Source organism: Theropithecus gelada, chromosome 1, assembly GCF_003255815.1.
Source record: "Theropithecus gelada isolate Dixy chromosome 1, Tgel_1.0, whole genome shotgun sequence".
In the NCBI taxonomy this organism is placed as follows: domain Eukaryota; kingdom Metazoa; phylum Chordata; class Mammalia; order Primates; family Cercopithecidae; genus Theropithecus; species Theropithecus gelada.
The window spans coordinates 6,816,815-6,842,457 of record NC_037668.1 but is presented as its reverse complement, the minus strand read 5'-3'; the positions used below and the strand labels follow the sequence as shown (position 1 = coordinate 6,842,457).

The 25,643-nt window shown below is 40.4% G+C and overlaps 1 protein-coding gene across 1 annotated transcript in view; it reads left to right on the top strand.

The window, feature by feature from the left end:
• DENND2C (DENN domain containing 2C) overlaps positions 1 to 24,139 on the top strand; it is an 82,687-nt gene extending 58,548 nt beyond the window's left edge. The window contains exons 9-20 of the mRNA XM_025396548.1: positions 3,388 to 3,497; positions 6,450 to 6,519; positions 7,061 to 7,138; positions 7,689 to 7,829; positions 8,299 to 8,447; positions 9,185 to 9,362; positions 12,799 to 12,840; positions 13,780 to 13,885; positions 19,090 to 19,326; positions 19,573 to 19,659; positions 21,403 to 22,471; positions 23,440 to 24,139. Coding sequence (XP_025252333.1) covers positions 3,388 to 3,497; positions 6,450 to 6,519; positions 7,061 to 7,138; positions 7,689 to 7,829; positions 8,299 to 8,447; positions 9,185 to 9,362; positions 12,799 to 12,840; positions 13,780 to 13,885; positions 19,090 to 19,326; positions 19,573 to 19,659; positions 21,403 to 21,434 — 1,230 coding nt within the window. The 3' untranslated portion in view covers positions 21,435 to 22,471; positions 23,440 to 24,139. The remainder of the gene's footprint in view (positions 1 to 3,387; positions 3,498 to 6,449; positions 6,520 to 7,060; positions 7,139 to 7,688; positions 7,830 to 8,298; positions 8,448 to 9,184; positions 9,363 to 12,798; positions 12,841 to 13,779; positions 13,886 to 19,089; positions 19,327 to 19,572; positions 19,660 to 21,402; positions 22,472 to 23,439) is intronic.
• Positions 24,140 to 25,643: the final 1,504 nt, after the last annotated feature.

Genomic DNA, 25,643 nt, shown 5'->3' with positions numbered 1-25,643 from the left:
ATTTTTAGTAGAGACAGGATTTCACCATGTTGGCCAGAGTGATCTCGAACTCCTGACCTCAAGTGATCCGCCCGCATTGGCCTCCCAAAGTGCTGGGATTACAGGCGTGAGCCACCATATTGTGTCTTCGTTGTTTAATTTGTAGAATGGGGGTAATCACAATAGTATCTACCCCTCTGAGTCATAGTGAGGATTAAATAATTTATATAAGGCACTTAGAACAGTGTCTGGCATATAGTAAGCTCAATATGATGTTATCCATTATTAGTAAGGATTTAGTGAGATAATGTATATAAAGTGCTTAATGCCATCCCTGGCACATAGTAGGTACTCAATAAATGGTAGGTATTAATTTTTGGTAGCCATTATTATTAACAATAATATTTGATTTCTCTACCTTTTTAAAAATAAAATCATTCATTCATTCAAATATTTTAAAAATACCTAATATTTGCCAGGATTAGATGATGGGAGTACTACTGAAAAAGATCTTAGTCTCTGGTTCACAGAGCTTATTGAGCCTGTGAACCAGTTAAGCCCACAGACATGGTTGGGTTTCTTTTGCTTTGGATAGTGTTTGTGTAAAAGTAACAACAATAATTTTTGTTGCCAACATTTAACAATCAAATTTCACATACAAATCTGTATTTCTGCCTTTTCCTGAAAAACTGGAAAGAATGCCAACACAGCCTGCATTCCTAAGTGTCAGGAATGGGTTGAAGCTTAATAAGGAGCAGGACTTCAGAGCAGGTGACCAGTGTAGTTACATAAGGCCGTCGTCACTCAGAAGGGCCCTGCGTGTAGGGTTTAATGATCTGCAGTCACCATCTTGAAATGCTAAATAATTTTAGCTTTGAATTTGTGTTTGTAAATGAAGTCTGATAGGAAAATTGGGCATGTGCCAAGGTCTTAAAGCCTGAGTTCATGCATGGTGTCACCTTCTGCTGCTTCCCTAGGATGAGTTCTCTTGTCCTGTTCTCCACTGCCCGATTCCCTGGGTCCTTTCTACCTCTACTCAGTGACTACTGCCACCTTCTCCCCCTGGCTGGGCACAGGCATTGGGAGGGTTAGGATCAGGCCAGCATTGCTCTGCAGCATCTCCAGGCAAGGCATGGGGAAGCTTTCCCAGGCCTGGGCTGGTCGTGGGTGACTTTTTGGGGGTTGCTCAACTGCTGTGGGTTGGAATGGTGGCCCCCATGGGAAGGGGAGATGCCTGGCTTAACTTCCCAAACCCCCATCGAAACACAGAGTCTCAATTCTGCAGCTACCCGGAGAGGAAACCCAGTACCTCATGGGCCACTTGTGTACCAAATTGCAGACTGCAGCACCTGGGTGTCTGTGAGAGTCTACACTCATCCCCCAGGATCCTCATGCCTAAGGGAGTGTGACGTTAAATAGCAAATAAAAACTCCATTACAGAGGCCACAGAAGAAAAGATGTTTTATGTTTAATTTTTTCTGCTTTTTGGACAAGAAGCTCCACATTTTCATTTTGCATTATGCTGTCTGAATTATGTAGTTTTCCTTAGTAAGGAGTGATCCCTTTAATAGGGACATTTACTCACTCTCCTGCTTATTACTTGGACCACTTCTCTCATTTCAGTTACCTGCTTGGCCACTTTAGGACTTTTGGGTTTATAACCCTGAGTTACATGTTTCACTAAAAAAGCTGATGAAGTACAACTGTACTGGAATCTAAGAGGCGTTTCCTGCATGGATTCTCATTTTCAAAAAGTCCTCAAAAATATCCCTACAGTAAATAATCAGTAAGTTTAATTTCTCATAAAATTTCTCAGTGTAGCCTGAAAGTACAATGTCACAGCACTGTTAAGTGACCCAGAATGGCTACATAGTTTGGATTTTTAAGAAATTAAAGGGACCGTGCACAGTGGCACATGCTTATAATCCCAGCTGGTTGGCCAGCTGAAACAGGAGGATCACTGGAGCACAGGAGTTTGAGGCCAGCCTGGGCAACATAGCAAGACCTCCTCCTCAACAACAACAAAAAAGAAATTAAAGGGGAGGTCATTTTTACTAGTTATCTGAAGGCAATATGGTAATTAGACTTCAGGGCTTGTTTTTATAGAGGACAGGTCATACTAATTTCTAAATGTCTGGTTTACTGAAATTTAGACTGTCACATAGGTACAGTACCAGATTTATGCAAAAGGGTCTTCTATGCTAAAATTTTACAAGAAGTTGCAAACCAGCAATTAGGTAGCAAAGATTCTCTGCTAAAGGAAATGATTATATATGGGGTGGATTCTCAAAATAGTGTCTCTTATTTTTTATTTCTTTTTTTTTTTTTTGAGATGGAGTCTCGCTCTGTCACCCAGGCTGGAGTGCAGTGGCCAGATATCAGCCCCCTGCAAGCTCCGCCTCCCGGGTTTACGCCATTCTCCTGCCTCAGCCTCCCGAGTAGCTGGGACTACAGGCGCCCACCACCACGCCCGGCTAGTTTTTTGTATTTTTTTAGTAGAGACGGGGTTTCACCGTGTTAGCCAGGATGGTCTCGATCTCCTGACCTTGTGATCCACCTGTCTCGGTCTCCCAAAGTGCTGGGATTACAGGCTTGAGCCACCGCACCCGGCCTATTTTTTCTTTTTTCGAGACAGGTTTCTCTCTGTCACTCAAGCTGGAGTGCAATGGCGCAATCACAGCTCACTACAGCCTCATCCTCCTAGGCTCAAGAGATCCTCCCACTTCTCAGCCTCCTGAGTAGCTGGGACTACAGGCATGTGCCACCACACCCAGCTAACTTTTGTATTTTTTGTAGAGATGGGGTTTCACCATGTTGCCCAGGCTGGTCTCCAACTCCTGAGCTCAAGTGATACGCCCACCTTGGGCTCCCAAGGTGCTGAGATTACAGGCATGAGCCATTGCATCTGGCCGTATCTTTTCTAAATAATATTCATCTACCATTTCAAAGCTTCTTTGATCATTGATTGGACAGTGTGTTGAGCTGACTAGGTTTTTGTTCTCAGTACATTGAAGAATGAATTTTTATCTTATGTCCCACGGTTCATAAAAATACTGGGTTCCCATTAGTTTGTGAATCCTGAATTAAGATATTTCCTCTTGATAGGAAACTTTTCACTAATCTGTCTTACAGTAGATGCTGAGATATCCACAGGTACCATTTCTCAGTAAAAATGGGATTCTTTGTTCTCAGTAACTGTTCTCAGTTCATCTTCAGTGATTTCCAGAACTGACTTTTTAATTTTGTTAAGCAGTACAAAACCATGCTGAGGCTTATCAGTAACTGCCCAGGCTTATCAGAGACCTTTTTTCCTGAGATGAGACTGAGTTTTTTATTTCTATTCCCCACTTACATAGTATAATTCAAGTCACCTATTTTGAGGGTGTTTGAGGGTGTTATCTTTTTCAGGACGATCATGGCTATAAGCAGTCCAAAGACACGGAAGAGAGGCTTAAAGTTATCCCAAAATTTTGTTTTCCTGATTCAAAGGACTGGATGCCAACCTCAGAACTCAAGAGGTAAATGGGCGAATTTATCTAACTTATATTCATTAGAACTGCAAAAATAAATCAGAGTATTTGAGAAATGAGTAGAGCCATTAGTGAAGCTATGTGAATACTGTGGCAAGTCAAGGATGTGGTGGGAGGAAAGGAAGAAGCAGTATTAGAACATTTCCTATGTGGGGCTTAAACAAAGAAAAACATGGAATAATTTCAGTGTCAAAAGGAAAACAAATTTGAGAGTCACTTCGAGGTTGCCAGTTCAACAACAACAACAAAAAGTTCTATTTTACGTGCAATCAAAAATGCTCCCAAGTGTACAGAAAGGGAAAAAGACTTGGATTTTGAGACTCAACCTAGAAACAGAGATAAAACAGAGCAAGGTCTTCATCTTCATTTTCTTTCTCCTTCAAATTAACAGAAGAATCCACAGCCCAGCTTTTATGTTCCCCTGTGGAACCTGTACAAAGGGAGGCTCCAGTTTGGGAAGTGTAGTATATTAAGAAAGGAAGTATTAAAGAATTTCTTCCAGGTATCTAGAGGAAATTGCTATTTTTAATTAATGAACTGTCATAATCTCTGAATTCTGCTTGTAAATATTAATAGATGCCTGCTTTGTTCAAAACTGTAATTATTGATGATGCCATTTAGTTTGAAAAGCTTGATTTGTTGAACCATATCACATGGTAATGACCTTCTGGATAATAGCCTCAGCTGTTGCTTAAATAGCTCTGCACTTCAACTTCGCATTGCCTCCAGACTAAGCTACTGTCTCTCATAAGCAGTTTAGCCTGATTGACACTGTCATCTCTCAGCCATCGCTGTTGATGCCCTTGTGTTGTCAGTTGCACTGCCACCTTTATAAACAGCGCCTTTCATATTGACCTGGCTGCTCTGTGGCTGGCTTTCCCCCACAGCGAGTTATATATGTTTATTCTAGAGTATTTGGGAAATACAGAAGAGTAAATAAAAAGCAGAAATTGCAGATCACTGGCAATCTGGTTACTCAAAGGTAATCACTGTAAATATTTTGTCATATTCCCTTCCAATCTTTATTTTTAGCCAAATACAGATATGTATATATTGTTCAGGTTTGGATTTAGGCCAGGTGCAGTTGTTCACACCTGTAATCCTAGCACTTTGGGAGGCTAAGGTGGGAGGGTCACTTGAGGCCAGGTTTGAGACCATCCTGGGCAGCATAGCAAGTCCCTGTCTCTACAGAAAATACCAAAAAGCTAGACAGACACGGTGGTGTGCAGTTGTTACTCAGGAGGCTGAGGCAGGAGGACCATTTGAGCCCAGGAGTTCAAGGTTGCAATGAGTTATGATTATGCCATAGTACTCCAGCCTGCGCAACAGAGCAAGACCCTGTCCAAAAAAAAAAAAAAAAAAAGGAATGGAGGGAGGGAGGGAGGAAGGAAGGAAGATAATAAATATGTCTTCAGAAAATGAAGTTCTGTTCAGTGAGACCCAGTCTCTTTAAAAAAAAATTGGACTTTGCCAGGTGCTGTGGCTCACGCCTGTAATCCTAGCATTTTGGGAGGCCGAGGCGGGAGGATCACCTGAGGTCAGGAGTTCAAGACCAGCCTGGCCAACATGGTGAAACCCCATCTCTACTAAAAATAAAAAATTAGCTGGGTGTGGTGGCACATGCCTGTAGTCCCAGCTACTCAGGAGGCTGAAGCGGGAGAATTGCTTGAACCCGGGAGGTGGAGGTTGTAGTGAGTGGAGATGGCGCCACTGTACTTCAGCCTGAGAGACAGAGTGATACTCTGTCTCAGAAAAAAAAAAAAGGGGGGACTTATTTGATTATCGAGTCTGAGTTTCTTTCTTGGGCATATTTAGGTTTTCATTTGTAAATTATTAACGCATATCTTTTGCCCATGTTTCTAATGAGGAGTTGATATTTTCCTAATAATTTTTATATATTAAGGATATAACCCTTTGCCTATCACTGCTCTATACAGCCTCTCAGAACTAAAGAGAAGAATTTGGAACTGGGAAATGACATATCAAAAGTCTTTGTAGCTTACCTGTTTGACTAAATTGGGGATTCAACAAAAGGAAAATAAGACCAGGCACAGTGGCTCATGTCTATAATCCTAGCACTTTGAGAGGCCGAGGCAGAAGGATTATTTGAACCCAGGTGTTTGAGACCAGCCCTGGCAAGATCGTGAGACCTTATCTCTACACAAAATTAAAAGATTAGCAGGGCATGGTGGCACACATATGTAGTTCCAGCTACTTGGGAGGCTGAGGTGGGAGGATCACTTGAGCCTCAGGAGGTCAAGGCTACAGTGAGCTCTGTTTGCACCACTGCACCCAGCCTGGGCAACAGAGTGAGACTGTCTTAAAAAATAAAAATAAAATTTAGGCCAGGCGCGGTGGCTCACGCCTGTAATCCCAGCACTTTGGGAGGCCGAGGCGGGCGGATCACAAGGTCAGGAGATCGAGACCACGGTGAAACCCTATCTCTACTAAAAATACAAAAAATTAGCCGGGCGCGGTGGCGGGTGCCTGTAGTCCCAGCTACTTGGGAGGCTGAGGCAGGAGAATGGCAGGAACCCAGGAGGCGGAGCTTGCAGTGAGCTGAGATCACACCACTGCACTCCAGCCAGGGGGACAGAGTGAGACTCCGTCTCAAAAAAATAAAATAAAATAAAATAAAAATAAAATTTAAATGAAAATAAGCCTGATTAATACCTAGAGTGGATGAATAAGAAAACAAAAGGAACCAACATCAACAGCTTATCCCATACCTATTCTCTCACTCCAGTACAAGGCAAGATATTCTTAAGGCCTGGGCATTCATTCCTTAGGAGGAATGTGACTTGCAATGAATGTAATATTATGCCTCCTCTTAGATCACAAAATGACTACTGTTGGACTCTAGTTTTCAATTGTTTGTTCCATGGAGAATGCCATAAGTGGTTGTTTGGATCCTAAACTAACTATTGGCTCTTTTTTCAGTGAAACATTCTCCTTTGTCTTGACTGGTGAAGATGGAAGCCGGTGGTTTGGTTACTGTAAGAAGCTCTTGGTAAGTATCAGATTTGTGTTACTTACCAAGACAGGGTTGGTCAAGGAACAATTGAGTCAGAGTAGGAACTTCAGAAGCACTATCTCTAGATGAGTTTGAGGGATGCTCAATGACCTGTGTATTAAGGAAGCTGTATTAGCGTTAAACAGCAAGAGCAAGGTGGGGGTTAACCATGGAGTGTTCTAGAAAAGAAGGGGTATGGATTTATTTTATTTGTTTATAATAGAGAAAGTAACTGATGACATAGTGGCTGAATCTCATCTGGATATATTTGGAATAGAGTACAATGAGCTACTCGAAGGAGCTCTGAGTTACTCATCAACCATATTAGGGCTTTTTTCTTGCTTAGGTGGCTTCACTAAACCTAGAATAAATCATGCTATCATTTTTAGCACTTTTCACATCTTTTAGTGTTTACTGAAGATGAGAGCCTTGGTTACTGCTCTGTACTAAAGAGTAGTAAAAGATAATTAATAGACCAAATCAATATTAATAAAAACTTACGCTGCTTGATTTTTTTGTTGTTGTTTTTATCTTTTAGCCAGAAGGCAAAGGAAAGCGACTCCCTGAGGTATACTGCATGGTTAGTCGCCTAGGCTGCTTCAATCTTTTTTCAAAGGTGAGTGGAGAATGAGCTGTATGAAAAATGGTGTCCTTTTTGATCTCGCAATGTTAAGTGGCATAGACTTTAACATACTACTTCAGAAAGGTTCCCTATTAGTAAAGTAGGAACCACATGCCTGAAGGCTTAAACTTACATCTCTAATCCATTTGCTGTTGCTATATCATCTTCATTTTGGTTTGCTAGAACTTTCAGCTTAAGGGAGAACATAGTCCAAAGCTTATCTTGTCTTGTGTCTTTCTTAGACCAAATTGCAGGATATCATTGCCACTGTCACTTTCCTTGCCCCTCCCTTAGTGAGCCAAAAAGGGGCTTCTCCTTCAAAAATATGTTGATTTATGTTAGTAACTTTTCTTCAGGGTATAATGATACCTCCCAAGAGATATGATGCTTATTTAACTTTTATTGATTGCAGAAGCTTATCTGTCTTAAATTATATTTGGGTTATTTTAAAGTTTGTACACCAGGCTGGGCAGCAATTCCTGTAATAGCATTCTTTTATGTTTTTTAACTTAGTCCATAACAAAATAATGCTTTGCATGTATAGATTCTGGATGAAGTAGAGAAGAGAAGAGAAATGTCTCCAGCCCTTGTTTACCCATTCATGCGAAGTGTCATAGAGGCTCCTTTCCCAGCTCCTGGACGCACCATCACAGTTAAGAGTTATCTCCCTGGGGCTGGAGATGAGGTAAGTTAGCTCATTTTGAAAAGATTTGATAGCCACTAAAAAGCAGGACTTATACTAGTAGGCAGTTTCCAGAGCCCAAGGGGATAGATTTCCCTTTTCCATAAACTGTAAAGGATATGTTTTATTTCCATAAAGCAATGGAGAAATATCCAGCTGACCTGTAACATAGTTCTTCCTAGACCCAGGACCCAGAGATTTTCTACCATACATAGACTGACTCCCTTTGTAATGACAATTTCAATGTGATAAATGAAGACTGTATGTACTGTTGTCAGAAGGAATAAAGGATCTTGATTTACAGAACAAAAATAAGCTGTTGGGTCCTGGCATTAGTATAGGAAGCTTCACAGACCCTGTGTAGCAGACCCTTCTTGAATTTAACTTATGTAAGAATAACAGGATCCATAGCGTTGGCACTAGGGATTGTTTTCCAACATTAGCTCACATGATTCAAATTCTTGCATTTCAGTCCATTGAACTCTGCCGACCACTAGATTCCCGATTGGAACATGTTGATTTTGAATGTCTCTTTAAGTGCCTGAGTGTGTGTCATCTCATCCGCGTCTGTGCCTCTCTCCTTTTGGAGCGTAGGGTAATCTTTGTTGCCAACAGCCTAAGGTAAGAAATAAGTGAAATATGTTACTTCACACTGGTATTTTATTTGCTCCAAATTTTAAAATTGGAGCTTTTTTTATTATTATAGTTTAAGTTCTAGGGTACATGTGCACAACGGGCAGGTTTGTTACATATGTATGCATGTTGGTGTGCTGCACCCATTAATCCATCATTTACATTAGGTATTTCTCCTAATGCTATCCCTCCCTCCCTCCCCCCACCCCACAACAGGTCCTGGTGTGTGATGTTCCCCACCCTGTGTCCAAGTGTTCTCATTGTTCAATTCCCACCTATGAGTGAGAACAAAAATTTGGGCATATTATTAAAATGTAGGATCAGTCTCTCAATTAGCTAGTGGTATATAGTGGCATGGATAATTTCAAATGGTAAATCATCAAAAAGCCACTTGCATTAGGGTATACAAATGACTTTTTTGGGTTATAATAAATTTCCCTTTTAAATGCATTTTGCTTACCCTATTGTCAAAAGTCGGTAATACTTTTCTAAGTACACTAATTTTTCTCATGAGAAATTGTGGAGATGAGCTGGATTGAGATTGAACATTTTCAGTAAATTAAGTTTAAATTTTAACTAAAATGTTAAAAAATTAATGACTGTTCACATAGTTTTTAATCTGTGATCACTAACCAGCATCAATTTTTAATTCTTTAACATAATAACTGAAATGTCCTCCTTATGTTGCTCTATATATGACACCATTTGTTTTCTCCTCTGGCTAGCACCCTGTCAAAATGTGGCCATGCTGTGGTAGCTACACTGTATCCGTTCACCTGGCAGCATACCTACATCCCAGTCCTGCCAGCATCTATGATTGACATCGTCTGCTCACCTACTCCATTCCTTATTGGAATCCTGTCTTGCTCCTTACCACAGCTCCAGGACCTACCCATTGAAGAGGTGAGATGGAAGAATAGAACCTAATATTGGAGCACTGAGAAGTAAAAATAAGTAATCTTAAGAGTGGTGGAATTGTTATTAATTAATATAGTTATTATTACTACTTTATGCTATTTATAATATTTCTATTATATTATAATATTGTTGTTTATAATATTTCTAGTATTAAGATGGGAAAATTTGATAGTACACATAAATCCAAACCTGTATCTTATTTACAGTAGTAACCTTGGGCTAATTCTTGTGTTATTCTGAAGGGTACAGTACTCTGGATTAACTTTAAAAATTATTTCACGGCCTGGCATGGTGGCTCATGCCTGTAATCCCAGCACTTTGGGAGGCTGAGGCAGGTGGATCACTTGAAGTCAAGGAGTTTGAAACCAGCCTGGCCAACATGGTAAAACCCCATCCCTACTAAAAAGACAAAGATTAGCCAGGTGTGGTGGCACATGCCTGTAATCCCAGCAACTTGAGAGGCTGAGGCAAAATTGCCTGAACCCAGGAGGCGGAGGTTGCAGTGAGCTGAGATCATGCCACTGTGCTCCAGCCTGGGTGACAGAGGGAGACACTGTCTCAAAACAAAAACCCAAAAAACTTTATTTCAAATAAAACACAATATAGATACGTGGTTAAAGCAAAATGTACAGATACATAACCAGCATTAGAATGGAATGGAAATATTACCACAATGGAATCAGTGCCAACCCCCTAGAAGTCCCCATCATGCCTCTTTCTAATCTCTGTTTCCATCCCCATCCCCATCCCCCACCAAAGGTAATCATTATCTTGACTTTTATGGTATTCATTGACTTGTTTTTCTTTATAGTTTTACCCCTAGGCATTCCTCCCTAAGCAATGTAATTCAGCTTTGTCTGGTTTTAAACTTGATATAAATAGATTCATATGGTATATATATTTTTGCCTGGCTTCCTCTGCTCAATATTATATCTATAAGATTGATCTATGTTGATGAGGTCAACAATAGTTTGATCATTCTAATTGTATATAGGATTCCATTGTGTGAATGTACCACAATTTTCTTATCCATTCTACAATTGAACATTTGAGTTGTTTCCAGTTTGAGGTTGTTATGAATAATGTTGCTATAAATATACATGACTCCCAGTGCATACACACATAATTCAATGGGTATATACTTGGAAATTGAATTGCTGAGTCATAGGGTAAACATATCTCCAACTTTAATAAAGTTAAATTGTTTTCCAAAGTAGTTGTGCCAATTTAAATTCCCTTCAACAGCGTATGAGAATTCCTGTTGCTCCACGTCTTCGCCATTACTTACTGTCATCAGTTGTATAATTTAGCCTATCTGGTGGGTGCATAGTGTTATTCACATTGTGGTTTAATTTGCACAAATTTAATTTAATTTGATTCCTGTTGAGGTTGAGCATCCTTCTATTTATTGGTCTCTTGAATATCATCTTTTATAAAAATCTTTGTCTCTTTCCATTACATTGTTTACTCTCTTGTTTTGTTTTTGGTTTTGTTTTTGTTTTGTTTTGTTTTTGAGATGGAGTCTCACTCTGTTGCCCAGGCTGGAGTGCAGTGGCGTGATCTCAGCTCGCTGCAACTTCTGCCTCCCAGGTTCAAGCAATTATCGTGTCTCAGCCTCCCAAGTAGCTGGGACTATAGGTGCACGCCACCAAGCCCAGCTAATTTTTTGTATTTTTAGTAGAGACAGGGTTTCACCATGTTGGCCAGGCTGGTCTCAAACTTCTGTCCTCAAGTGATCTGCCCTCTTCGGCCTCCCAAAGTGCTGGGATTACAGGTGTGAGCCACCACACCCAGCCCCTACTCTCTTATTGTTTAAGATGTTTTCTTTTTCTTCTCTTCTCTTCTCTTCTCTTTTCTTTTCTTTTTGAGATGAAGTCTCGCTCTTGTCTCCCAGGCTGGAGTGCAATGGCACGATCTTGGCTCACTGCAACCTCTGCCTCCTGGATTCAAGCGATTCTCCTGCCTCAGCCTCCTGAGTAGCTGGGATTACAGGCGCCTGCCACCACGCCTGGCTAATTTTTGTATTTTTAGTAGAGACAGGGTTTCAGCATGTTGGCCAGGCTGCTCTTGAACTCCACCTCAGGTGATCCGCCCACCTCGGCCTCCCAAAGTGCTGGGATTACAGGTGTGAGCCACCGCGCCTGGCGTTAAGATGTCTTTTTATGCTCTGGATACTGGCCCCTTTTTCTGTGGCTTGCCTTTTCATTTTCAAAAATGATGTTTTTTAATGCACAGAAATTCTTAATTTTAATGTGGTTAAAATTATCAGTCTTTTTCTTTATACATGATGTTTTTAGTGAGCTGCTTAAGTTACTTTATATTAACCTCATGAAAATATCCTTCTATATTGTCTCTTGGGCCTTTCATTATTTTGCCTTTAACTTTTGATTATGAATCCTCCTGGAACTTGATTTTTGTGTGTATAATGTGAAGTAGGGGTTGTTTCATTTGTTTTTATATGGTACCGTCTGTGCCGATACCACTTACTGAAAAGACTGTTCCCTGTTACTCCACTGCCTTGTCCTTCTTAAAAAAAAAAAAATTATTTTGGAAACTTTAACCATATGTAAAAGTAAACAGAAGAGTGAAGTGAATCCTTGTGTAGCAGTCACCTCACTTCAGTACTTATCAAATAATGGCCAGTCTTTACCCTTACCCGTTCCTCTTTCCCGTAATATTTTGAAGGATATCCTGACACAATTTCATCTCTAAATATTACAATGTGAATCTCTCTAACATAAGGGCATATTTAAACATAACCTCAATACCATTATCACACCTAAAATATCCAACAATTCCTTGATATCAGCAAAATCCAGTGTTTAAATCTCCAGTTGTCTCACAAACTTTTAATAATTTGTTTAAATCAGGTTCAAAACGAAGTCCACATATTGTACTTATTTATTCGTTTATGTATTTATTTAGAGACAGGGTCTCATTCTGTCACCCAGGCTGGAGTGCATTGGCGCAATCACAATCAATGCAGCCTTGACCTCCCAGACTCAAGTCATCCTCTCAGATCAGCCTCCCAAGTAGCTGGGACTACAAGTGTGTACCACACACCCAGCTAATTTTTAAATTTTGTGTATAGACAGGGTCTCACTGTGTTGCCAGGGCTAGTCTCCAACTCCTGGGCTGAAGAGTTCCTCCTGCCTCGACTTTCCAAAGTTCTGGGATTACAGGTGTGAGCCATTGTGCCTGGCCCCACACATCGTATTTAGTTGATACGTTTTTAGTCTCTTTTAATCTATTGGTATGCATGTCATCATTCTTCTGTTTGCAATTTATTTTTTGTTGTGTTGATTGGCTAACTTTTAAATGGGCTAAAACTTTGAGTAAATTTTGTTTAAAACTATTCTCATTGTCTGTATTTGTCTGTGAATGTCTCTGGTTGAACTTGCCTGGCTCCTTTATTTCATAGGTGCTGATAGTTGATCTCTGTGCAGACAAGTTCTTACAGGAGGTGAGTGCCAAAGGAGGTAATTACTAATGTTTTAGGATAAATGTCTACTGTAGATAATTGGACAGACAATATGTGAAAGTACTTAGAGAATATGACTCAGGCAAAACTTTAGTTCCTACACATACTTGAGTTGACACCATGGCCAATCAAGCAAGATCGACCTGAAAAATTTGGCTTCAGTTTATAGCTGCCTATCCCAAAGGAAGGAGGAAACATAAATGTGTCATTCTCAAAAGAGGTAAAACCACCCTTCAACTCCAGGTGGGTCGACACATAAGCCTCTAATTTAATTACATTTTAAAAGCATTTATTAAGCACTGATTGTTTCTAGATACTCTGTTAGAATGTAAAAATGAGTAAGACACAGTTTGAACCCTTAGGTCTTACAGACTAATGCGGAGAAACAGACATACATAAAGTTTTAGAAATTGTATAATAGAAATTTGTGCAAGGTACAGTAGGAGCAAGAATGAAGTGACCATTTATTCTTAATACTGAAGTGGAAAGAAGAGTTCAAAAGCCTTCTTAGATCAGCCCTCCAGATATAACCTGTGTGTCGGAGTGTGAGCTCTGAAACACAGGGTGAAAAGAAGAGTGTTTCCCAGGACATTTTCAGAATGGATTAGCTCATCACGTTTGAAATACAATTTATTTGTGGATGATCTTCATAATATAATAGAAGACTTGTAGATGAGAGAGATCTGGTGGAAAAGTGCCAGAAAATTTTATAAAGTATATTGTTTATTTGTTTAATATAGTTAAAATATATACACCATAAACATGAAAGATTCTTCATGTAGGGAAGGAGACTTCAGACTGACTCTTTAGCCAAAATATATAAAGTCACTTGTGGAATTTTGGAGAAATAACTAGGGCATGTTTGAGACTTAATCCCTCAAATCTCCTACAAAGAAAAATCTCCTTTTTTTTTTTCTTAAGGTATCTGATGAGGATGAAATTCTACCACCAAAACTTCAAGCTGCCCTGATGCAGATTTTGGAAGGACGAAATGAAATCTTGACTCAGGAGCAGAATTTTTCACAAGGTATGAGACAAGTGAGCCAAGGACTTAAGGATTAAGGTAGTAAATATTTACTGAATGCCCAGCACTATGTTAAAGGATATACCAAAGTAGCATTAGATTGCCTGCGCCTTGAAAATCTTATAATCAGCTTCCTTGCTTATCCTCAATATGCCAGGTCCTCTTCTATTTCAGGACCTTTGCACTTGCTCAGTTACATTTATAGAATGCTATTCCCGCAGATATCCACATGACTCCTGCCCTTTCTTCCTGTAGGTCCATGCTCACGTCACCTTCTCACTGAGGCCTTTCCTGACTGTCCTATTTTAAATTGTACCCATTCCCCTAGTGCTCCTTATCCTCTTCCCCTTGCTTTAATTTTCTTCAAGGCTCTTAGCACTATTTTATATGCTACAGCATAAGTTCTGTGAGAACAGTGGCTTTATTTTGTTCTCTATCTCCAGTACTTTAAACAGTATTCAGTAAGTAGGTACTCAATAAATACTTGTTAAATAAATGGGCAAATAATATTTATTGGGTGCTTACACTGTATCAGGCATTATGCTAAGCACTTAACATACATTTTGTTTTATCTTCATGAAGCAGGTATCATTATTTAATCCTCATTTTACAGATGAGAAAACTAAGGCTATGTACTGACAAGGAATATTAGGGAAGGAGCAGGGCTTTTTTTGTTTGTTTTGGGTTTTTTTCTTTTTTTGTTTTTTGTTTCTTGCTGTGTCACCCAGGCTGGAGTGCAGTGATGCAATTATAGCTCACCACAGCCTCAACCTCCTGGGCTCAAGCAAGTCTCCTACCTCAACTGGGACTACAGGCATGCACCACCACACCTAGCTAATCTTTTTATTTTTTGTAGAGACAGGGTCTCACCATGTTGCCTAGGTTGATTTTAAACTCCTGGTCTCAAGCAATCCTCCCGCCTTAGCCTCACGAAGCACTGGGATTACAGTTGTGAGCCACCACACCTGGCCTAGAAGGAGCAGATTTAGAGGAGTAATAAAAAGTTTAGTTTTGGATGTTACAGTTTGAGATACCTATTAGAAGTTTAATACTTAAGCAGACATCCAACTAGAAATGTTTTAGAAGACAGATTTGGGCTAAAAGCAAACATTTAGAAATTGCTGTTATAAAGCTGTGGGACCAGATGAGATGATCGTATAGAATGAGTATTATTAGAAAATAACAAAGGTTTAAGGATTGAGCCCTCTGTTGGTTGTAAATGGCGTGGTTAGATTTCCAACACTTGGAAGTTGGAAGGAGGAGAACTATCTAGCAAGGGAGACTAAGAGGAGCAGCCAGTAAAGGAGAAAAATCAGGAAAGTATGTGTGTAAACTGCCAGGAGTGTGGGCAGGTACAGTGGCTCACACCTGTAATCCCAGCACTTTGGGAGGCCAAGGCAGGAGGATTGCTTCAACGCAGGAATTCCAAACTAGCCTGGGCAACATAATGAGACCTCATCTCTACAAAAAGTGAAAAGAAAAATAAAAAACAAACAGGAGTGTGACATTGCAGAAGTTGAGCAAATAGAATACTTCATGAAAAGAAGAGTAATCAGTTATGCCTACAGCTGCAAAGAGACCAAGTATGGCGAGGACTAAGATTTGACCAGTGGATTTGACAGTATGAAGACCTTGATAACAGCAGATTCAGTGGAATGAGGGGAAGAAAGTGAGATGGGAGAGGGTTCAAGAGAGAATTAGAATTCCATTCAGCCGATTGATTGTAAAATTTATTATTTATTATTTTTATTTTTATTTTTATTTTTGAGACAGGGTCTCGCTTTGTCACCCAGATTGGAGTGCAGTGGTGCAATCATGGTTCACTGCAGCTTTGACCTCCTGAGCACAAGCAATCCTCCCACCTCAGCCCACCATGTCGCTGGGCCAACAGGCGTGCACCATCACACCTGGCTAGTTTTTTGTATTTTTTGTAGAGACAGGGTTTCACGATGTTGCCCAGGCTGATCTTGAACTCCTGAGCTCAAGCAATTCACCCACCTCGGCCTCCCAAAGCCGTGGGATTACATGGGTGAGCCATTGCGCCCAACCATAAAATTTAATTGGATGTACAAAGGGCCAGGAATAGCCAACGCACTCAGAAAAGAACAATATTGGAAGGCTTGCACTACTAGACATCAAAATTTATTATAAAGGTAGTAATTAAGATAGTTTGGTATTCACAAAAACTAAAAAATCTGTCCAGGCACTGTGGTTCATACCTGTAATCCTAGCACTTTGGGAGGTCAAGGTGGGAGAATCACTTGAGCCCGGGAGTTCAGGACCAGCATATAACATAGCAAGACCCTGTTTCTACAAAAAAAATTAAAACATTAGCCAGGAGTGTTGATGTGTGCCTGTAGTCCCAGCTACTCAGGAGGCTAGGGTGGAAGGATCACTTGAGCTCGGGAATTTGAGGCTGCAGTGAGCTGTGATGGTGCCACTTGCACTCTAGCCTGAGCAATAGAGCAAGACCCTGTCTCAAAAAAAAAAAAAATTAACAATTAAAAAAAAAAATCTAACAATATCAAGTGTTGGTAAGAGTGTGTCAAGTAGTTCAACCACTTTGAAGTTGGCATTATCTAGTAAAATTAAAGGTGTACATATCCTACAACCCAACAATGTAGTTTGTAGATACATACCCTAGTGAATCTCTTATACATGATCACTGGGAAACAAGTTCAGTAATTTTCATAGTGCCAGTATATGTGATAGCAAAAACTAAAAACAATGTGAATATCCATTTTTAGGAGAATAAAGCTTTAAGAATGAATTTTTTTGAGATAAGGTTTTATTTTTTCAGCCAGGCTGGAGTGCAAGTGGTGTGATCATGGCCCACTGCAGCCTTGACCCCCTATGCTCAAGCAATCCTCCGTCCTCAGCCTCCTGAGTAGCTGGGACCACAGGCCTGTGCCACCACGCTCAGCTAATTCTTAAATTTTTTGTAGAGATGGAGTCTATGTTGCCCAGCCTGGTCCTAAGCTCCTGGGCTCAGGTGAGCTGCCTGCCTCAGTCTCCTAAGTGTTGGGATTACAGGCATGCGCCATTTTAGCTGCACCCAGTTAAAAATGAATCTTAAAAACATATATTGAATAAAACAGTAAGTTGAAGAAGACTACAATATTTTGTATATCGTTCAAAGACATACAAAACCTAATAATATGCTATTGGGGTTTTATATGTGTATAGTGAAACTATAATGCAGAGCAAGGGAATAATAAATCCAAAATTCCATGGTCACTCTATTGGAAAGTAGGAGAAGAATGCCATTAGAGAGAGTCACACAGGAAACTTCAAAGATATTAGTAATGTTCTGTTTGTAAGCTTTGTTTGTGGTAGAGAATTTATTCATTTCATTGTTGATCTTATAAAATACTCATACATATCAAAGAATATGTAAAGTATATACATTAAAAAGGAAAGAATAAAGAAATTATAGAAAAACATAATTTTTAAAAGAAAGAAAATAAGACATAACAGTGAGGCAAAAGTGTTGAAGATAAATGCAGTGTTGGGGCTGGGTGTGGTGGCTCATACCTGTGATCTCAAGCACTTTGGGAGGTCAAGGCAGGATAAGTTCAATACCAGCCTGAGCAACATAGCAAGACCCCATCTCTACAAAAAAAAAAATTAATTAAAAAAAAGAAAGATAAATGCAGTGATGGACACGGATTCTCAGCTGCAGAAGGAAAGAGATGAGAAGGAAGGGAGGTGGACAAAATATAGCAAAACCCTAGATTAGAGTCAAAGTGTAATTCAGAAAGAGACCTTGGAAATCACCTGGTCAGCCCTGCTGGCTGCCCAGATGTGGACAGGCCAACTGAGAAAAGTGAGCCACCCACTATTATGCAACTGCTTTATGGTAGAACTCTGACTAAACTTAGGTCCCTGATTCCCATCCTGAGTGGATCCCTGGGAAAAGAGCAACAGACAGTGTGAAGGATCGTGGGGGGGAGGACTATTTGGATATGGAAGAAAAAGAGGGAGTGTAAGTTGAATATGAAGTTTGAGCCTGGAACCTGGAAGGCAATATAATGTAGTGTATTATAGGGATTAAAAATCACCTGACTTGTGAGTCCAGCATCTTCACTTACTAGATGGGATGACCCTAGAGAATTTATTTAATCATTTGGCATCTCAGTTTCCTCTGTAAAAGAAAAAAAATAATAATAGATTATTATGTTTGTAAAAGCACTTAATACAGTGCAACTTCAGCTCTCAAATCACTATTTTTATGGAATAATTATAGTGTAGTATGAAATGGCAATGTCACCAAGGCATGGTGGCTCACATCTGTAATCCCAGCATTTTGGAATGCTGAGGTGGGAGAATTGCTTGAGCCCAGGAGTTTGAGACCAGCGCCTGGGCAACATAGCAAGACCCTGTCTGTATTTTAGGAAAAAACAAATCTTTATTTTAAAAAATGGGACTATTGAGAGGGAAACTGATTTGGTGGGGAAATATAATGGATTTGGCTTTAGATATGTATTGTTTGTTTAATTGATTCATAGTCCAAGTTCCAAAAAGAACCTGATATAGTGACCTTTAGACAGATGGAACTTATGTGCTAATGGGACAGCCAAATGATAACCACCCATAGGTAGCCTGAAAATGTAGAAGGTGAGATCACAGGGCTGGAAAACTAAGGTTTGGAATTACAGTATTATCATAGCCAGCTCTATCTCTGTGCCAATTAGCCCTTTAAGGAAGGAGTATTGAAGAAGAGTGTCTGAGCACCATGCTCAGGAAGAGAAAGAAAGGACAAGAGAAAAATAACTGCTTTGTCATCAAGTCAGGAAGGGAACCAGGAAATCAGAAGAGCATAGAGTTGTGGGGGACAAAAGAACTGAGGAGGTAGTCAGCACAAATGCAACATGGAGCTTAAAGGAGATAAAAATAGAAGAGCAGATTAAATTTGGCTGGCTCTCACCAGTGGCCTTTGAAAGAGCAGTTACAATGAAATCAACAGATGTGCAAGCCAGTTTGCAAGATGTAGAAGGAGTATGTATGGAAAGAAAATGAAGGTAAGGGTAGAATCAATTAGCCTTTTCTAGGTCATGGAGAAAGAAAGTGAAGAATGAACACTCCTAGATTTATTCTCAGTCCTTTGATCTATAACTTCTTAGGCATGACTTCCATAACCAGAGCCAGCATTTACAGATACAGATAACTGAGGAGATTTTTTCTTTTTTTTTTTCATGTTGCAGCAGATGTGACACTCAACTCTCTGGTGTCTGAAGCATTTGTCAGGTTTTTTGTGGAGTTGGTAGGACATTATTCTTTGAACATGACTGTCACGGAGCGTGGGGAGCGTGTTTTCCAAAGGGAACCATTCCGTAAGTCTCACACCTCCCGAAGTGTACGCCACTTCCTGGATCTCTTCATGGAGACTCAGATGTTTGCAGGATTCATCCAGGACCGAGAGCTCCGGAAAAGTGGAGTTAAAGGTCGGTTTCATTATTAAGTTCTCCCTCTCTATTTAGTGAATACCTTGAAAGATTTTACTATATTATGAATAAAAAGTATTGTAAAGCAACAAGGACTCAAAATCCGAGTTGTTTATTATGAGAATTGTTTATTTTGTAATATTGTTTTAGCCCTGGAAATAATACACTGGTAATGAGCACAGAGTTTTATGTAATTCCCAGTCTGGAGTGTTAGACAGTTTCACCAACATGAGTTTTTCCTTGTAGGTTTGTTTGAGGTCCGGGCCATCCAGTATTTGGAAACAATTCCTGAGTCAGAGCCCAGTGGGATGAATAGAATTTTGCGGAGTCTTGGTAAGTTGCTGTGTTTTCTTGTTAGATAAATGTTGCTGAAGACCAGGCGCAGTGGCTCATACCTGTAATTCCAGCACTTTACGAGGTCAAGTAAGGAGGTTTGCTTCAGGCCAGGAGTTTGAGACCAGCATGGGCAACATAGTGAGACCCCACTGTACACAAAATTTTAAAATTAGCTGGACATGGCTTGGCATGGTGGCTCACGCCTGTAATCCCAGCACTTTGGGAGGCTGAGGCAGGTTGATCACCTGAGGTTAGGAGTTCGAGACTAGCTAGCCTGTCCAACATGGTGAAACCCTGTCTCAACTAAAAATACAAAAATTAGCATGGCTTAGTGGCAGGCACCTGTAATGCCAGCTACTTGGGAGGCTGAGGCAGGAGAATTGCTTGAACCCAGGAGACAGAGGTTATAGTGAGCAGAGATCACACCATTGCACTGCAGCCTGGGTGACAAGAGCAAAACTCTCTCTCAAAAAAAAAAAAAAAAAATAGGCATGCTAGCACATGCCTGTAGTTCTAGCTACATAGGAGGTTGAGGCCTGAGGGGGATTGCTGGAACCTGGGAGTTTGAGGCCTCAGTAAGATGATCTTGCCATAGACAACAGAGTGAGATTCTTGTCTCTGAAAAAAATAAATAAAAATTTAAAAAATAATAAATAAAAAATAAATAAATAAAAATAAAAAATAAATGTGGCTGAAAAAGCTTTGCGTTAAGTGGGCCTCATCACAAAAGCTTTATAATCAGATCAGTAATATAGCCTTAAATAGGCTGACCATAAACCATGATGCTAGTTTCAAAGTGTTCTGGAGAAAAAGAAGCATTTTTCTCAAAATTTGGGATCCCTCATCAGAGTGGTCTGTGGGGCCATTTCCCAGAGATGAACCTCTCTGATAGAAGTTTATTTATTTCATGATATGTTTGTATATCATGATTATTAATCTTTTCTAGGACACATTCCTTGGAGAAATCTTATAAAAACTGTGGTCCTTTCTCCCAGAAAAATGTATTTACAGCATATAAATAAATTTTGCGTATAATTTTAGGCTGCTCATGTACCCCATGAAGTCTATCCTTGGTACTCCAGATTAAAAACACCTGGTTTAGAGGGACTTCTGAGGCAAAAGAGGATTTCTTACAAGTCTCTAATTTTCTACTTCATAAACACATTTATGATTTTTCAATAATAGTTCATTATCTAGTATGATATAAGAGAACAGGGGTGTGGCTAGCCTAAAATTATGAATAACCTATATTCTATGATATTTATATTTTGTCTTTGAAATATATGCCCCCTAATTAGGCCCTGTCCTTCACTAGTTGACAGACCATGGACATATTAGGCCTTAGGCTGTTATTTCATCTTTATACTATGGGGTTAGATTAGATAAGTGGTTCCCAGCTCTGACTACATTTTATAATCTCCAGAGAACTTTAAAAAATTTTCCCCTGGGCTCCAGGAAATCTCTGGGGAGAAGCCAGGTGATTTTAACCCATAGTCAAGGTTGAAAAACACCGGATTACATGATGTCTGAGTTCTTTTTGACCTCTGCAATTAATTAGACACATGGGGTTTGGGGTTCGTTTTTGTTTTGGTTTTGGTGGTTAAACACATCAACTGAGTTTGAGATGTCAGCTTAACTCTTGGGCTGTTCTGAATGACTGACCAGTTAACCCCTTGCCTCAAATAATGTACAATAAATAAAAATGAATTGAGAGTTCACTGTCCTTTTCTTTCCCTTTAGGAAGTAAAATGAAATTTCTGCAGAAGAAATGAAACCTCTGATTGTCTCCATCCTGAATATACAACAGAAAGTGCCAAAGAAAATATTTTTCCAAGGGTCAGGATCCCATGAAGTATTCTTCAAAATTCTTGAAATTTTAAAAGGTTAAAGAGCGAGTCAGGCTGTCGGAGGAGGATTCTCCTGTTACTGCTGTAGTAATCACTGGAGAATTGTTGGGAATGGTCTGGAACCAATGCCATCTTTACTCTGTCTCCATTTTTTTCTTTTTTTTTTAATAGCAGCCTTTTCTATGTAATTCTTGGGCTCATTCTCTGTTTTGTGCTTCATCTATGAAAGTAGTTGTCTTTCACAAGGAAAAGCCTTGTTGTTACATTTTTAAAAATAGCTCAAAGATGAGAATAAGGAGAGAAATGCTGAGTTTAACATAGTAGAGAGACACGATGGAAATGGAGAACACTGGCCTTATACGCGTAATTCTCATCACTGAACTATCATGGCAGCTTTAAATCCATGGGCTGTTTGACCTGGGCAAAGGAATAGACTCATCACATATCTCCATTATTTTGTCTTATATTGTATCTAGGGGAATCTCAGGAGGAAGCCCTACTTGTAATATTATAAAGTACTGTTATTAAGTACCTTATAAAATTAGACATCTTGCAACTCCTCCTCCAAATTGTGTAGCATTTGAGTAGCTTGCTTGTCCCTCACATGTCAACATTAAACTTTGTGGAGGCTGGATCCAGTGGCTCACGCTTGTAATCTCCACCACTTTGGGAGGCTAAGGCAGGAGTTTGAGGGTAGGACTTGAGACCAGCCTGGGCAACGTAGCAAGATCCTATCTCTACAAAAACATTTTAAAAATAAGTAAATAAATTTAAACTTTGTGGAATTATAACTATTATGAAAATGTCCTCTCAAGGGCATGGGAGCCACCTTTATTTTTTAGTGTCCACCATGTGCCATGCACTGTGGTATATGTATGCATATCATCTCAACCAATCCTTAAATCAACCTTATGAGATAGATATTTACATCTCCATTTTACTAATAAAGAAACTAAGGCTGGGTGCTGTTACTCACGTCTGTAATCCCAGCACTATGGGAGGCCAAGGCAGGTGGATCATTTGAGGTCAGGGGTTCGAGACCAGCCTGGCCAACATGGTGAAACCCTCTACTAAAAATAAAATAAAAATAAAAATTAGCTGGGCGTGGTGGCAGGTGCCTGTAATCCCGGCTACTTGGGAGGCTGAGTCACGAGAATTGCTTGAGCCCAGGAGGTGGAGGTTGCAGTGAGCGGAGATCGCACCACTGCACTCTAGTCAGGGTGACAGAGTAAGACTCCATCTCAAAAAAAAAAAAGAAAAAAACACAAATTCAAAGAAGTTAAATAAGTTGCCCAAAGTTATACAACACAGAACTGAAGCCAGGACTTTTATGGACACAAAGTTGGTTAGTCCTCCAGATGGAAATTTCATCTCAGTAGGATTATATAGCTATTTATTTTATTAATAAAAATTTTCTATTAAGTGTACCAGAGCCACTTTTTAGCTCTGAGGATAAGGGACTTTATATATATATGCCTAGATGAGACTTTTTATTGCCCTAGAAATGCTGAAATTTTTGCTCTAATTAGACTCAAAATATGAACATTCCTTGAACATATACCACTTGGTCATCCAGACCTTTAATATCTAAAGTAGTAGTAGTAGTAGTGATTGGAAAGAGAAATTTTTCAGTGATGGTGCAATGTTTTGTGTGTGTGTGTGTGTGTGTGTGTGTGTGTGTTTTAAGATGGAGTTTCGCTCTTTTTGCCCAGGCTGGAGCGCAATGGCACGATCTCGGCTCACTGAAACCTCCGCCTCCTGGGTTCAAGCAGTTCTCCTGCCTCAGCCTCCCGTGTAGCTGGAATTATAGGTGCCCACCACCACACCTGGCTAATTTTGTATTTCTTGTAGAGACAGGGTTTCACCATGTTGGCCAGGCTAGTGTCGAACTCCTGACCTCAGGTGATCCACCCACCTTGGCCTCCCAAAGTGCTGGGATTACAGGCATGAGTCAGTGCACCGGGCCTGTTCGTTGTTTTTTTTTTTTTTTTTTTTCAAATTAATGGGCAAATTCAAGTTCAGATGGTGCACTTTTCATTTATTAATGCTATAGCAAATGTCAGTTTGTTTTCTTCAGTTTCTGCTGATGGTTTCAACTGGCACAGAAAGTATTTATTCAACCTTACAAAACTGTTAAGTTGTATTGTGATACAGTTTATTGACTTGTACAGTATTTCATTACAACCCATTCAGGTATGCATGAACCTGAAGCAGAACACCATTTAAGACTGGTGCTGTATAATATAATTCCTACAGATGTGGGTCCAGGGAATAGAACTGAGCCTTTTTTTAAATGTTAAGCAGGTTACCCTAATGGGGCTTCTACTAGACATCTCTCCATTTGGTCTCTTTTTACACTCCAACCCAGCGGGAACAGTTAATAATTGGATGTTTATAAAATGGGGGTAAAAGGGTTTACTGTGATGGATCCTGGCTATCCCTTTAGGAGGAGACCTTTGCTTCAGGAATGCTGTCTTCATCTTTGCAGCCTGAAGCTGCTTCATTTCCTTAGGTCTGTTGTGTTTTGTTTCTGTAAAGTGTTATGAATTCTGGATATTTTTGTAAAAGAATCAAGATTTGTATAAAATGTTGTTTACAGATCTTTTAATGAATAAATACATAAAAACCCCACAGATCCCTTGGAGAATTCTTAAGAGGTAAAGATCTTTTATGTCACTTAAATCTACAGCTAGCACATTTACCTAATGGTACTTAGGTAATAAGAATTAGTCTTAGATTGATCAGGCTTAATAATGGAGGTCAACATTTCGAGGCTCTTGGCAGACAAAGCCTGGGTCTAGACCGCACATTGGGCAGGGTATATAGTCTGACAACTTTATTTGGTCTTTAACTGCTTAATAAAAGGGAGGCTGCTTAGTCCAGGAGCCATGAAGAAGACAAAGTGCATGGGCAGCAGCTTGAATGGTTCGGAGACAGGAGTGCCATTCTATTACCGTTTAAGTCCTAAAGGCAAAATGACAGGATTTTTAAGGAACTGAGGTTCCTTTTGATACTCAGACCATAAAGCTTCACAATTTTAATTGGAGACTGGCGCCCAATTCTAGAGCCTCTTTAAGAATTGTACTTATCCAATGCAAAGGTTTTCAGGGTGGCGAGTGGGGGAGGATAGTCGGGGTACAGCAAGGAAGTAAAAGAACGACCCGGGGTGCAGTGGCTTACTCCTGTATTCCCCACATTTTAGGCCTAGGCGAGAGGATAGCTTGAGGCCAGCCTTGGCAACATAGGAAGGCTCCAACTCTACAAAAAAATTTTAAAATGGCCGGGCGCTGTGGCTCACGCCTATAATCCCAGCACTTTGGGAGGCCGAGGCGGGCGGATCACGAGGTCAGGAGATCGAGATCATCCTGGCTAACACGGTGAAAATACAAAAAATTAGCCACGCATGGTGGCGGACGCCTTGTAGTCCCAGCTACTAGGAGGCTGAGGCAGGAGAATGGCGTGAACGCAGGAGGCGGAGCTTGCAGTGAGCCGAGATCGCGCCACTGCACTCCAGCCTGGGCGACAGAGTGAGACTCCGTCTCGGGAAAAAAAAAAAAAAAATTTAAAAATTAGCCAGGCGTGGTGGTGTGCACCTCTAGGCCCAGCGGCTCAGGAGGCTGAGGTGGAAGGATCGCTTGGGCCTGGGGGGGGTTGAGGCTGCAGTGAACTATGATCGCGCCACTGCACTCCAACCTGGGCAGCAGAACAAGACCGTGTGTCCATAATAAAAAAGGAAAGAAGTCCGGCGCAGAGGAAGAGAAGATTAAGGGGAGACGGTGGCAGTAAGCAGAGGTGGGAAATCAGTTATCTCTCCCCGTCAAATCCTGCAGCCAGTTCCCTCCAAAAGTGTTAAGGGGCTCCCGTTCCAGATATCAATGTTTTGGAGGAAACGAAAAGCCCTAACTTCAAATCGCCACCATTCGCTGGCAAAAAAAATACAGTAAGCAGAAGACAGGAAATTGAGGCCTTCCGCTGACGCAGTGAAGCCAAGACTGACGTCACGTCCGCCCAAAACAAAGCAGCCCGGCAATTTCTAGATACCGGGCGGACCTGCCTTCAAAATTAGCAACTGAGCATGCGCGAACGTCAATCTGCAGGGAACGTGATTACATCAGTGTCAGACGCCGGCGTATC